Genomic DNA, 13,614 nt, shown 5'->3' with positions numbered 1-13,614 from the left:
CGTTTGTGTCTGAACTGGGGCAGCTTTCAAAGCGCTCTAGATCACAAACCGCCCCAGTTGGGACTTTCGGTAACCCTTAGGTGGGGCCCCTTGCCTTGCTCCTTGGTGTCTCTACAAGGACGTGTAGCTTCCCACCATTCAAATCTGGGCTCCCAGACAAACTCCCCTGAGCCCAGAGTGAGCCAGGACCAGCGTGGGTCCTCAGACCTGAATGACTGCAGCCGGCACTCCAATATCAGACTTTATTGTCTTGTCACGAAACGCCCCCACCCAGCCCTCATTCCCTGCATCCCAGCACCCCATGCTCGCCCCACCCCACCAGCCAGCAGAACGCCGGGCAGTCAGTCCTTGAGCCTGCGGGCCGCCTGCATCTTCCGGTAGTAGCTCTCAGCCTCCGAGTGGCCCGCCATCTCCCGCTCGCCCAGCGCCAGGCCACCTGCCTTGCGCCGCAGCGTGGACTCGCGGCTGGCCGGCCCCAGCGCCCCGTCAGCCATCCCCAGCGGGGGCAGACCCTCCCCTGTGGCCAGGTTGACTGTGGCCATAGCCCCAAACCGAGGTTCCTCCTGGTCCACGTCACTGACGGATGAGCCAGGAGACACACCCGGCGGCTTGGGCCCGCCACGGAAGCCGCGAGCCAGGTCCCCTAGCTCGTAGCCTCCCTCGCCCTCTGACCCCTTGGCTCCGCCGCCCGCCGCCTTCCACTCCCAGGGCCCGTTACCCGCAGACAGGTGGACCACGGGATGGTGCGGCGCATGCGCGTCGATGGTAACGATGCTGGCCGAGTCGCGATCTGAAGGGGACCTGTACTGCGAGGAGTCGGAGCTGGCGCTGGAGGACGAGGCTGTCTCAGCCGCTTTGGGGCCCGGGCCACCCGGGGCCTTGGACATGGCGATCACCTGTAGCAGCCGGGGCGGGTTAGCCACGCGGGGCTGGGTGGGGGCCGCCGCCACGGCCGCCCCGCTCTTCTCAGCCATCATGAGCCACTTAGCTCTCACCGCTGTGCTGCTCTTGGGGGACAGGACAGCTGCCGCCTGCACTCCTTCCTCGGGGATGTGCACCAGCGGCTGCGGCCCTGCCCTTGGGGGGAGAATGACCCGTGGCCCGAGCCCCGGCCGTGCCTGGACCGTGGGGTAGAGTGAGGGCGGAGCTGGGCCCTCTTCCTCCCCTTCCTCCTCCTCCTCCTCCTCCTCCTCCTCTTCGTCCTCCTCCTCCTCCTCCTCCTCCTCTGCCATGGGCTCAGCGGGCGCTCGCAGGTGCCCCGGGCTGGCCTCGTCGGGCAGCCCCAGGCCGCGGCCCTCCAGCGACTTCTGCTTCCACTCGCTGATGAGCTGCTTGGAGCGTGAGGCATCCAGCGGCACGTGGATGGTCATGTGACGGCGGGCGGGGTCATCAAGTGAGGGCGTGCTGACGCGGGGCAGCGTGTGGCTGAAAGTCACCATGTTCTCCTTGCCCATGGGGCTGCGCGGGGCCAGCAGGTCCACGTCCACACTGGCCCGCTTCAGGCTGCCCAGCGAGGTCTTCTCGCGGGCCACAGGCCGTTGCACGCCCTCAAGCCGACCCGGTGGGCCCAGCTCGTCGGTACTCACGGACTTGTTCTGCTGGTACACGGAGTCGTGACCACGCTGGGTCAGGGCCCGCAGCGCATCTTTGGCGGGCTGTGGAGCCGGCGGCTTCTCTGCGGGCGGGGCCTGGAAGTTGCCCACCGCATGGCAGGCCTGGGGGTGAGACCCGGCTGGCTGTGAGGCTGGTGGTTGGAGATCAGGGTCCCCACCGGGCACAGACTTGGCATAGGGGGGAGGGCTGGCCCTCAGTAGGGGAGCCAGCCACCTTCTTCACAGTGGGGGAAATTCCCAACTCAGGTCACTCACACTGCACATTGGGCAAGTCTGAGCCCAAGAGATTCTGACTCCAGCATTCCAAGGGACAAGACTTTGGTCAGAGTCCCACAGGCCTCGGCGCCTATGCCTCCACCCTCAGACCTGCCTCCCCAAACCTGCCTCTTGGGGGCCAGCAGTCCCCCCGGCCCCAGACCCTCACCAGGTAGGCAGCGATGCCGGCGCCGATGAGAAAGCCAGCATAGACGTCAACGGGATGGCTGCGGTACTGTGTGATCTGAGTGAGGCCGCAGACACCCGCAGCGATGGCAAAGGCGAACACCAGGCTGGGCTTGAGCAGCTTGGTTGTGTCTGAGATGACGGAGTTGAAGTACATCTGGGAGCAGGGCGGGCAGTCAGGGTGGCTGAGTGGCTGGGTGGACTAGGTAAGGTTGGGCGGGCCCTGGGTGGAGTGGGCAAGGCCTTGTGGACGAGCGGGGTCGGGTTGGGGTAGGCAAGGTGGGGCACGGGCTCGTTAGAGGGGTCGGGGGCCCTCACCGACACGTAGACTGCAGCGAAGGCAGACAGCGTGGCATGCTGGGACGGGAAGGTCTTGCTGTAAGAGGCGTCCAGGTGAGCCCCGCTGTATCTGAGACCCCTCTGAACCTGTCTCCCCATCATACTCAATGGGACATGGGTTGGGGCCGGCTCACCATGCAGACAGGATGGCGTGGGTGTCATGGCCAGAACAGATGTCCTGCGTGATATAGGGGTTGGCCTCGCACGAGGTGCCCAGCAGCGTGTAGTTGGGCTTGCAGACCGTCAGGAAGAAGGGCGTGTGGTAGCCCGTGGCCAGCTGGATGACGTCGGTCACCAAGGCCGTGGCACACAGGCCAAACACATGGACACCTGCGGGTGGGAGGGTCAGGGCAGTGCAGGAGGCCAGCTGCCCACCCTGGGGCAGGGATTATGGCAGGATTGGGGTGCTGTCCAGCGACTTACCCACAAAGCGTACAGTGCGCCGCAGGAAGGAGTTGAAATTACAACCACCAGCATTGATGCTACCCTCGGCCCCGTCTGGGCCCCCTCCGCGTCCCCACAGCCGTGACTGCAGACAGTACAGCATGCCCTCGCCCACCATGATCTGCCGACAGGGAGGAGCTCAGCCGCGTCCCAGCCGGGTGGGGGGCAGGGGTGTCCCAGGCCCCTGGACGCTGGGACTCACCGAGGCCGCAGGGGCAGCAAAGGCCAAGCTGAGCAGCATGAGCAGTGGAATGAGTTCCTCATTGGTCTCCACGTAGGGCATGGACAGCGTGCGGTCGTAACACTGGAAACCCACCTTGGCCGGCTTGAAGAGGTCGGTCAGCTCCAGGAAGTACAGGGACACGATGGAGGATGCCACAATGGGCAGCTGCACAGAGACAGCTGGCCAGGGTCACCCCACATTCAGTCACTGAGCCTTCTGTTCATGAATTCAGTCCCATTCACGAACCCATGCACCTATCCATGCTGCAGTTCACCCACTCATCAGCTCATCCATCATGCAGCCACCCACGCAGCTGTGTAGCTTCCATCGTCCATCCATCCATCATAGCCACTCAATTCACGGATTTACCCGTCCATCATCCACACGTGCTTCCTTCCTTCTTCCCATCTACGCACCCATGCATCCATCAGCCATCCTTCCATCCATTTACCTACTCATCCCCCCATCCACCCATCCATCCACCTATCCACCCATCCACCCATCATTAATCCCCGCATCCACCCATCCATCCATCCACCCATCCACCCATCATTAATCCCCCCATCCATCCATCCACCCATCCATCCATCCACCCACCCACCCACCCATCCATCCATCCATCCCCCCATCCATCCATCCATCCACCCATCCACCCATCCATCCCCCCATCCCCCATCCCCCCATTCATCACCCACCCATCCATCCCCCCACCCATCCATCCACCCATCCACCCATCCATTCCCCCACCCATCCATCCATCCATCCACCCACCCATCCATCCATCCACCCATCCATCCACCCACTCACCCATCATTAATCCCCCATCCCCCATCCATCCATCCATCCCCCCATCCATCCATCCACTCATCCATCCATCTATCCATCCATCCACCCACCCATCCATCATTAATCCCTCATCCACCCATCCATCCATCCATCCCCCCATCCCATCCCCCCATCACCCATCCATCCATCCCCCCACCCATTTATCCATCCATCCATCCATCCATCCACCCACCCATCCATCCACCCATCCATCCACCCACCCATCCCCCCATCCACCCATCCATCCACCCACCCATCCCCCCATCCATCATGCACCCACTTCACTCATCCACTTCTACCCTCTTGCCACCCTTGCATCTTGAATAACTTAGAAACAGCAAACACGTTCCTGCCTCTGGGTTTTTTCTCTCAGGGATGGATGGACACCCTGAGACATCACTCTGGTGTCCTGGCCCTCCTCAGAGGGACTCTCCCTGGCCACTCACCTCTCTACCTCTTGCACGGCTTTATTTCCTCTGGGCCCCTTATCCCTATGTGCCAACCTGCCACTCAGCCCCAAGAACATGGGCTTCTGGCCCATTGCAGGTGCTCAATGAATGAACGAATGCATTCGTTGAGATACTCATTCATGCAACTGTCTTCCATACATCCTGGTCGCGTCCCCCCCCCAACCCCAAGCTGGGTTTAGCGCACACATGATGGTCCTGCATGCTCAAGCCACCATTGAGATGTAGATGGTGAGACTGAGGTTAGGAAAGCTGAGCTGTTCTTGACCACGTCACAGGGGTGGTGCCCCAAGGAAGGTCACTCACTCGTTTACATGGACCATGGACAGTCATTGAGCACGGATTCTGGAGGAATTCTTTTGATGAAAGTAAACCCTCCCAGTGCCCTATGCCTCCCGTCCTATTACAAGAGTCTCAAGCTCTAACACCCACAAGAAACGTGGCACTGTGGGGGCTGAAGAATATGCGGACACCTAAGGGAGGTCTGGCTGCCTCGGGAAGCCTCCACCTCCATTTTACAGATGAGGAAACTGAGGCACAGATGAAGCCCACGAGAAGCTCCCGTCTTAACTCCCGCCTTATATTGTGCCTTAAGGAGGGCCTCAGCCATCCGTCCAGCCCTGGAGAGGGTACAGGGCAGGACAGACACCCCTAGCCCAGTGGTCAGGGCTGGGAAAGAACGGGGGCCCAGGCTGGGGGGCTCTCAGAGGGTAAATGCCTACGTTTGGTTTGTAGGAACTGGGCTTGTGCCCAAGGAGCATTTATTGAGTGTCTGCTGGCATGTAAAGTGGGGAGATTTCACATACTGGGAGGCCAAAGTCGGTGCTGAACGTCCAAGGATGGATCAAGGTTGCCCTGAGCCATCATCAGCACTTCCTATGTGTCAGGTGGCTGCATTTATTCTTTTATTTTTTAAACACTCATTAAGTCGTCACTATGTGCCTGGGCTGTTCTATCAGAAAGGTGAGGGGAAGCGTACCGTCAGCACAGGAGGGATCTGAACTCCAACCCTCAGGCTTTAGAGCCCAAGAGCTGGAGGATGACAGGGCACCCCTCATCCAGCGCACCCCCCCACCCTTATGGCCTCCAGCGCTGTGCTCCAGCCCCTCCAAGTGAGCTACCAGCCTAAACCCCAGACTGAAGGTCCCACCTCCCAGAATTTGCCCAGGCTGTTTCCAAAGTCTAGAACATCCTGCTGCACCTCGAACTCCTACTCGTGCTGCAGAGCCCAACTCCTCTGACCCCCACCTCCAGGCATGCTAGTTGTGTCCTGACCGAGGTTCACCCGAGCTGTGCCCGCCCCTGTCCCTTAGCGTGGGGCTCTCCAGGACGAGCGGAAGAGGCCTCTGGCCGGCTCCCACCAGCGCGAACCCCCCTCACCTCCACAAAGTAGAAGCAGGGCAGAAGCGTCATGCTGTCCTTGGGGCTTTTATTCTTCTCCTTGGTAGAGATCATGGTGCCGCGGCCGCCACAGGCCGTGGTTGGAGGAGGGGAGCTGAGTCCTGGGGGCACCCGGTGCTGGGCGACGGCGGGAGAGGGAAAGGCAACGGAGCGCAGGCACCGCCTAGGGAAACTGAGGCCAGGGGAGAGGGATGTCCCCACGGCCTTCCCTGCGCACTGCGGCCCTGCCAAACAATCCGGCTGGCGGCACTCCCACACCCCGAATGGGGGTCGGAAGGGGCTCTGCAAAGAAGGCGGGGCCGGCCTGGTTTAAAGGTCTCCCGGCCGCCGCCGTCCCCCGCGTCAGGGCGGGGGCCTCCGGGAGAACAGAGGAATCCGGGGCCGGAGGAGGGTGGGGTCCGAGCCCTCCGCCCGCAGGCCCCTCACCTGGCGCTCCGGCGCTCGGAGGGCGGAGCTGGCGGCCGCGGTGGCCCGGGCTGCGGAGCGGAGCACAAAGCCCGGCCCCTCCTCCGCGGGGGCGGAGGGGAGATGGGAGGGGGAGCGGAGGCGGAGGGGACCCGCCCGCCCCAAGACCCCGCGCCCGCCGCGCCCTAGATGCGATGCGAGGGGCTAGGGCTCTTTGTCTTGGCGCGTCGGGGGCGCCGCTTGCGTAGGTGTCCTGGTCAGGCCCCCAGCGTGCGGTCCCCGCCTCCCGAGCACTCGCCTCCTCTGTCTCTGTGTCTCGGGGGTCCCAGTGTCTCGTGGGGGCGGGCTAGGGCCGGGGTCTGCGGTCTTCTCCCCTCCCGGATGGGCCTGGGGAGCCCCATCGGTACTGGGCGCGGGGGCGAGGGTCTGGTTTCCTGGGTCTTCCGCTATCTCTCCGTGTCTCCGGGTCTCTCCCTGTCCCCGACGTCCCCACCCCACGTCTCTGCCCCCTCCCTGGTGCCGGAGCGCGTTTCCATGACGAGTTCCCTGGACACGGAACTATCGGAGACAAAGAAGCTGGGCGGGGGCTTGCGCTACCCGCTCCTGACCCCCCTGCGCCCCGCCCATCCTCACCCCTGCGTCCGCCCGGGCCCACCCTCCGGTTGGCCGGTCCAGGCCCCTCGCCAAGCCCACCGTCAGCCAGGGGCCACGGCCCGATAGCCACGGGAGGCGGGAGCGGCGGGCAGAGCCCTCGCGATGAATTTTGGACTCGCAGTTAGGCAGCTCTTGCTGTTTGCAGTCATTTCCTCCTTGCCACACACAGCCGTGTGGATGGGGACTGGCTGAGTCCTCATTTTACGAATGGGGAAACTGAGGGCCTGGGAACTTAAATCACTGACCAACGTCGCCAGGCCTCAAAATGCAGAATTTTATTCAGTTCATTTATTCAGCATCTTCTGAGCACCTGCGGTATTCCTGACGCTGAGCGGTCGGTGGGGACATCCTGGGAACTGGGACAGACTCAGTCAGTCCCATACTTGTGTCTAATTAGAGATGGGCTGCATGACTGATTTCACTTTTGGTCTCTGTTCTTGTCAGCCGTTCACACTCCATCCCCCTCCTGACTGGGGCCCAAAAACTCAGCTCCACATTTTTCAAAGAAGACTGTGCCATTACAGTGAGTTCCAGAGGTTTGGAACGTACTGAGGCCTCAGTTTCCTCACCTGTGATAGACATAACAAGGGCTTCTGCCAAGGCTGCCCAGTGCTTCCGGCAGACCAGGACTGTCTGTCCTGCCTCCCCAGGCCTGGTGGTGGACCAACCTCAGTTTTCCCCGCCAGTCAGGGGTGCAGCATGGGCAGCCATTGGGAATCTGGTGTTGAAAGGTGACCACAAACAGCCAGCCCTTAAGAGGCAGGAGAAGCAGGGGAAAGTGAGGCAATCTCTCTTGCGTGCCTCCTAGGGACAGGAACAGGAAGAGGTGTCCCTAGGAAGGTGCCTGACAGCTGGAGGGTTCAGGAGAGGGTCTAGGGGAATATCAGGATGAAGGAGGGTCCTTTTCCCATCTAATCCCTGGTGATGGAGGTGGGGCAAGACCTGGCTGTGGTGGTGATGCATTGCCCAGCTGGGGGCCTCGACTTGAGTCTGAGGCACTAGGGAGCCATGGGAGAGATTAGACCACGCAATAGGGGTTGAGCATGCCAGGTGCTGCTTAAAAACTCTGACTTGTATTAGCCCACTTGATGCTCCCCACAGCTCTATGGGAAGCGGGGTGCTGTCCATGTCCCGGTGGCACAGATGGGGGAACTGAGGCAAAGAGTGGGCAGTGGCCAGAGTCCAGGCAGGTTCTGGGAGCAGTTAGCAGTGGAGGCCTTGAGCAACTTCCCATTTTCAACCATGAGGGGCTGGCCCTGTGCCTGGTTGGGGGGTGTTGTCAACGGCTGAGGCCTGGGGTATAACGGGGGCACCATCCCCAGACACCCTTAACTGCCCCATCATGCCAATGCTCAGCCTCCTGACCCTGCTGACTGGCCTGCTGGCGACCTCTAAGGCCAGTGAGTGCTTGCCCATGCTAGGCACCTCCATTTCTGCTGGGGGGTCCAGCTGCAGGGGGAGAGGTCCAGGTGTGAGGGGCCAGTAGCCCAGTCCTTGCCCTCCTGGACTCAGTGCAGAGAGGGAAAAGACTCGACCCAGGCCACACAGCCAGACTGGCCCTAAATAGTCCTGAAGGGGTGTGCAGGGGCCCTGGGTCCCCCTGTCCTCTTATGGAAGAAGGGGAGAAGCCCAGTGGGTGTCTCTCCAGCAGTGGGCCTGAGACCAGGAGCTGCACGTGTTCTTGCCTCCAGGCTCAGCGCCCCTTGTGGACATTGTGGTCTGCAGGAAGGCTAAGTTGCAGAAGCTCCCGTTCCTGGCCTCCATGTGGCATCAGGGGCGTCACTTCTGCAGGGGGTCCCTGGTTCGCTAGCGCTTTATGCTGACAGTGGCCAGCTGCTTTCAGAGCCAGTGTGGAGAGGGCCCCAGGGGCGGTGGTGTGCCCTGGGGGTGAGGAGAGGGCGCCGCAGGTTGTAGGAGCTTGTGGGGCAAGCTCAGAGAAGGAGAGAACTTAGGGGATTCATAGGGCTTGCCTGGTAGATGAAGGGGAGGGGCTCAGGGATTGCAGAGGGAAATGGGGGACTCCAGAGAGGGGGGTTTTGATCTCCTTATCTGGAAACGGGAGATGTGACCATCATGGCTGGCCCCCCTTTGGCTCCTGGGCTGCCGGCCAGTAGAATGGTAATTCCCTATGGTATTTGCAAGCTTGCTCCCAGGCAGTGCTTGGGGTCCCAGGGTGGGTGTGGAAGGTTGGGGCATTTCCATGTGCCCCCCCCAGGGCTGTCCCAGCCTGGTGTCTTCCTCTGCTCTCCCCACCCACTCTTAGGAACCCCGGAACTGCCACCGCGGTGCTGGGGACCTATGACCTGAGGTGGCAGAAGAATTCCAGGCAGAGGTTCTTCATCAGGATCATCAGCGAGAATGGCTATGACCCCCAGGAGAATCTGAATGACCTGCTGCTCCTGCAGGTGGGACAAGGGTGACAGGCAGCGACAGCCTGCGGGGCCGAGGGAGAGAGGAACCACATGGATGCAGCCTCTTTCATTTCTTTTGGTGGTTTAAATCATGCAGCGAAGTGTACGGCCATCCCCCAATCTGTTTATTCAGCCTCTTGTTGCTGGGCATTTAAGGCATTTCCAGATGTTTTTGTTATGACAGAATCCCATTAAATATTATATGTGTTTTCTTGTAAACATCTCTCCAAGGCAGATGGAACAGCTGGGCCAGCTTACCCTCCCCACCAGCAGAATTAAAAACTGCCCCTCTTTCCACAGCTTTACCAACACTGGGGATTATGGGTTTTTGTTTGTTTGGTTTTTTGCCAGTTTAATGGGGATGGTGGCTTGTTCTACTTTTCTTGGGCAAGCCCCTTACCTTCAGGGTCTTGTTTTATCCTCTCAACCACCTTCGAGGTAGGAATTATTGACTATTCTTTTATTGATTATTGATTGTTACGTCCAAGCTGGGATTTGAACCCAAGCCACTTACAGACCAACATTCATGTTGCTGCTACTCTGGCTCCCTGCTGGGCCCCATGAGGCTCTGGTCCTGAGTTCTGCTCTTTCCGGACTCAATTTCACTCCCCAGCTGGATGGTGAGGCCAACCTTCCCAGCAGCGTGGCACTGGTACCACTGCCCCCGCAGAATTACACAGTGGAAGCCGGCATCAGCTGCCAGATGGCAGGCTGGGGACCCAACAGCGTCCCACTTCCCAAGGGTGTTCAATGTCACCGTGACTCCTCGGACCAGTGTCGCCCCAGCGATGTGTGCACTGGCATCTTCACCCGTGGGGGTGGCATCTGCCAGATATGGCCAGGTACAACCAGGCAAGGGCGCCCCATGGCAGGAGGAGGGGTCTTGAGGGATCAGGAGCTCCCCGTGTTGGGAGAAAGCAAGTCCCTGGGATTGAGTATGGAATTAGAACTGCATGTTTCACAGATTCAACTGTTTTAACAGCAGGAGAACATGTGGGGTTGGGACAAGAGTTGGGGGTTGCAGAAGAAAGGCTGAAGTTGTGGGGACAGCTGCTAGCTCTGCAGTTCTGGCGGGGGGAGTAGAATGGGGAGCTGGGCCTGAGGGCGACCTGACTCCTCTGCTGCTCTTCTAGGGAGACAGGAACACCCCTCTTATCCGAAACGGCCTGGCATACAGCGTGGCCTCCTTCTCCATGGAGCCCTGTGGCAGGGACTCCAAATTCTTTGCCAGCGTGGCGCTCTTCTGATATTAGATTGATTCTGTTCTAAACCCCTCACCCACCAAAGCCATGGGGGGACTGTGACCCCCACCTCTGACACCCCCACCCCCCACCTGTGTGTTTGTGACTCTAATAAAGAAGCCGTCCTATTTATTCTTTCCTCTGCACCTGGTGTCTGCTTTGCCAGGGAAGGGTTGGGGGCGGGGATTCGGAGCATTTACAGGCTGTGTGGCCTCCCCTCACTGAGAACCAGGGAATGGAGGGAGCGTTGAGGCTCAGAGAAGGTGCGCGACTCACCCGACATTACATAACCAATGTGGGCTCGGAACCCAGAGCTGTGAGGTCCGGGGGCCCCCTTAACCATCGCTCATTTAGGTCAAGAATATATTGTGCAGCAAAGTTAACAGGCACACACAGGACACTGGCCACAGACTGCCTGCCACGTGAATCACGGAAGGCCATGTGCCTAATATAGGAAGAGCTAAAATGCTAAAATGTAAATAATGTTATTAAATAAGAAATGTAATTATATGGAAATAATATGTAAATAGAATTATATATTACATAAGATAGTTTATTAAACTAAATTTTTTGTTAAAGGCGCCAGCCAGGTGAGTCAGGTGGTTGGAGCGCCGTGCTCCTAACGCCGAGGTCGCCAGTTGGATTCCCACGTGCGCCAGTGAGCTGCGCCCTCTACAGCTAAGAGTGTGAACAACAACTCCAGAGCTGGGCTGCGGTGAGCCGCCTGGAGGACGGCGTGAGCGGCTACCGGCTGCTGAGTGCTGCCAGGAGCAGCCAGTGGCCAGCGGCCAGTACGAATGGCCGGCTGCGGTGAGCGGCTGAGCAGCGACCCACTGCCTCAGCGGGGGTGGGGGGGGTGGGGGTGGGGGGAAGGAGGTGTGGGGAGCGCAAGGCTCATAACACCAGCATGAGCCAGGGAGCTGCGTCCTACACAAGTAGACTGAGAGACAGCGGCTTGAACCGGACTGGGGGGGAGGCAGAAGAAAGGGGGGGGAAAGTTTTTTGTTAAAATAAAAATTTAAATAATATATATCATTATTTATTATACATCACTACATTACATATTTATATATATTTAAAATGCATATAGTTAATGCATAATAAAATATAATTACAATAAATCTAATATATAAAGACCACTTGTACTCAATAAGAAAAAAACAGCAGGCCAGTAGTATAAAAATGGGTAAAGGATGTAAACAGATGGTTTACAGCAAAGAAAAAAAAGAAGAATCTTGAAGACACAGAAACAACTTTACCTTCACTGATTACATGAGAAATGTGAACAGACCTCTGTGAAGACATCTTTGTTTTTTTAAACCTGTGGGATGTGCAAACATTTTGCAGTTTGAGAACACTGTGGGCATCTGCCTGGGCACGGGCAGGTCACTGGGATGGCCTCCTGGTAAAGACGGATGTGGGGCCTCTGAGCCAGCAGCGCCACCTTGGGGTTTGCCCCATCTGTCACCCTGTACGGTCCGGAGGACAAGCGTACAAGGGTAGACCCTACCACATGGCTAGAAGAAAAAGAGGCTGAAAACAATCCAGTGTCCCCAGGAGGAGACACAAAATGCTCAAAGTCTGGTTCATTACGCAGCTGTATAAAGGGTGGAGGCTCCTTGTTCACTGACCCAAGAGGCCTTCACGGGACAGTCTCCACTGTGTGTGTGTGTGTGTGTGTGTGTGTGTTACACTTTCTTTTACAGATCAGAGCACCCAGAAGCCTAGGACACCCAGCTAGTTTACTTGGGGGTAGAAGGGGAGGAGCTGCAACAAGAATTTCTAGTCTTTTTTACATGTCTTTTAGATGCTTGGATCATATGGGGGCAGAAATCAAGCTTAAATGCTAACAATAGGGGCCGGCCCGGTGGCTCAGGCAGTTAGAGCTCCATGCTCCTAGCTCCAAAGGCTGCCGGTTCGATTCCCACATGGCCCAGTGGGCTCTCAACCAGAAGGTTGCCAGTTCAATTCCTCGAGTCCCGCAAGGGATGGTGGGCTCCGCCCCTGCAACTAAGATTGAACATGGCACCTTGAGCTGAGCTGCCACTGAGCTCCCAGATGGCTCAGTTGGTTGGAGCGCGTCCTCTCAACCACAAGGTTGCCGGTTTCGACACCTGCAAGGGATGGTGGGCTGCGCCCCCTGCAACTAGCAACGGAGACTGGACCAGGAGCTGAGCTGCTCCCTCCACAACTAAGACTGAAAGGACAACAACTTGAAGCTGAACGGCACCTTCCACAACTAAGATTGAAAGGACAACAACTTGACTTGGAAAAAAGGCCTGGAAGTACACACTGTTCCCCAATAAAATCCTGTTCCCCAATAAAAATTTTAAAAGAAGTCCTGTTCCCCTTCCCCAATTAAAAAAATAATCTTAAAAAAAAAAAGCTAACAATAAGTTAAAGAAGAGCAGTACACCTCTTTGTGCTGGAGGGAGCGCTGCATTATAGCTGAGCCTTAATGTTTCTGATCTGAGTTGCAAGAGGCAACTCCTGTATCATGGACTGGGCCACGAATTGCCTGCTTTGCAAGGCTTGTAGATAGCGTGTGCGCCATGACCCACCAATGCCTTGAACCTGCGACCCGTACAAAGGGCGCCAGAGCTTTGCCCCGAGCTGTGTGGTGTCGGGGCCCGTGGGGCTCTGCAGTCCTCTGCCCTGAGTGCCAGACCCCCCCAGTGCAGCCCACTGACCCCAGGAACCCCAGTGTTTGCCCAAACTGACCCACCACCAAGGTTAGTTGCATTGCTATTAACCCATTTCACAGCTGGGGTCACTGAGGCCCAGAGAGGAATGTCAGTGGCAGTGCAGGAGCCCAGATCGGTGCAGGGGTTCTAGCTGAAGTTTAGACAGATCAAGCCACTGCCTACTCATTGCTCAGACGGGGAAACTGAGGCCTGAGGGGGTTGGTGTCCAAGAGCGTATGGTCCTCCAGCTTGGAGTCACCCACATTGACACACTCAAGAAAAGAGTAGTTTTCTTTCCTAAGGAGAAGAGATGAAAAAGAGAGACAGACACAGGTTGGGCCCTGCTCCCTCTCTTTCCCTCCTCGCCTGAGTCCTAGTGACCCCACAGACCCACCTCCCTGCCCCCATGACCCTGTTGCTAATTACACCACCAACACTTGTAGTAAGAAGGCTGCAGCTTCCAGAC

General features: G+C 58.3%; 2 protein-coding genes across 3 annotated transcripts; one reads left to right on the top strand and one right to left on the bottom strand.

Annotated features, from left to right (window-relative positions):
* Positions 1-228: 228 nt before the first annotated feature.
* On the bottom strand, positions 229-6,666 carry PLPPR3 (phospholipid phosphatase related 3). 2 transcript variants are annotated; one of them, XM_081076361.1, is made up of 8 exons: positions 6,180-6,666; positions 5,733-5,925; positions 3,040-3,225; positions 2,817-2,958; positions 2,528-2,723; positions 2,373-2,430; positions 2,038-2,211; positions 229-1,715 (listed from the first exon to the last, which is right to left on the bottom strand). In XM_081076361.1, exons 2-8 carry the CDS (start codon positions 5,805-5,807, stop codon positions 342-344), a joined length of 2,205 nt encoding a protein of 734 aa, XP_080932487.1. In that variant the 5' UTR covers positions 5,808-5,925; positions 6,180-6,666; the 3' UTR covers positions 229-341. The 2 variants fall into 2 exon arrangements, with proteins under 2 accessions (XP_080932487.1, XP_080932488.1); XM_081076362.1 differs by having other exon boundaries at positions 6,457-6,643.
* Positions 6,667-8,154: 1,488 nt separating this feature from the next.
* LOC308509454 (azurocidin-like) lies at positions 8,155-11,278 on the top strand (the record flags this gene model as incomplete). The annotated part of the gene is made up of 6 exons (XM_081077415.1): positions 8,155-8,212; positions 8,504-8,579; positions 9,076-9,217; positions 9,837-10,065; positions 10,357-10,401; positions 11,148-11,278. The coding sequence occupies 6 exons, from the start codon at positions 8,155-8,157 to the stop codon at positions 11,276-11,278; spliced, it is 681 nt and encodes a 226-aa protein (XP_080933541.1).
* Between the last annotated feature and the right edge of the window lie 2,336 nt (positions 11,279-13,614).

This window comes from Rhinolophus hipposideros (assembly GCF_964194185.1).
Source record: "Rhinolophus hipposideros genome assembly, chromosome: 16".
Taxonomy (NCBI): Eukaryota; Metazoa; Chordata; class Mammalia; order Chiroptera; family Rhinolophidae; genus Rhinolophus; species Rhinolophus hipposideros.
This window is presented reverse-complemented; position numbering and strand designations above follow the sequence as displayed.

Excerpts from the sequence above, each read along its gene's own strand:
- PLPPR3 (XM_081076361.1), bottom strand. The coding sequence starts at position 5,807 with ATGATCTCTACCAAGGAGAAGAATAAAAGCCCCAAGGACAGCATGACG. Across the intron at positions 2,724-2,816 it reads GCGCACTGTACGCTTTGTGG|GTGTCCATGTGTTTGGCCTG; the intron begins GTAAGTCGCTGG and ends TCCCACCCGCAG. Across the intron at positions 2,212-2,372 it reads TCGCTGCAGTCTACGTGTCG|ATGTACTTCAACTCCGTCAT; the intron begins GTGAGGGCCCCC and ends CCCTGCTCCCAG.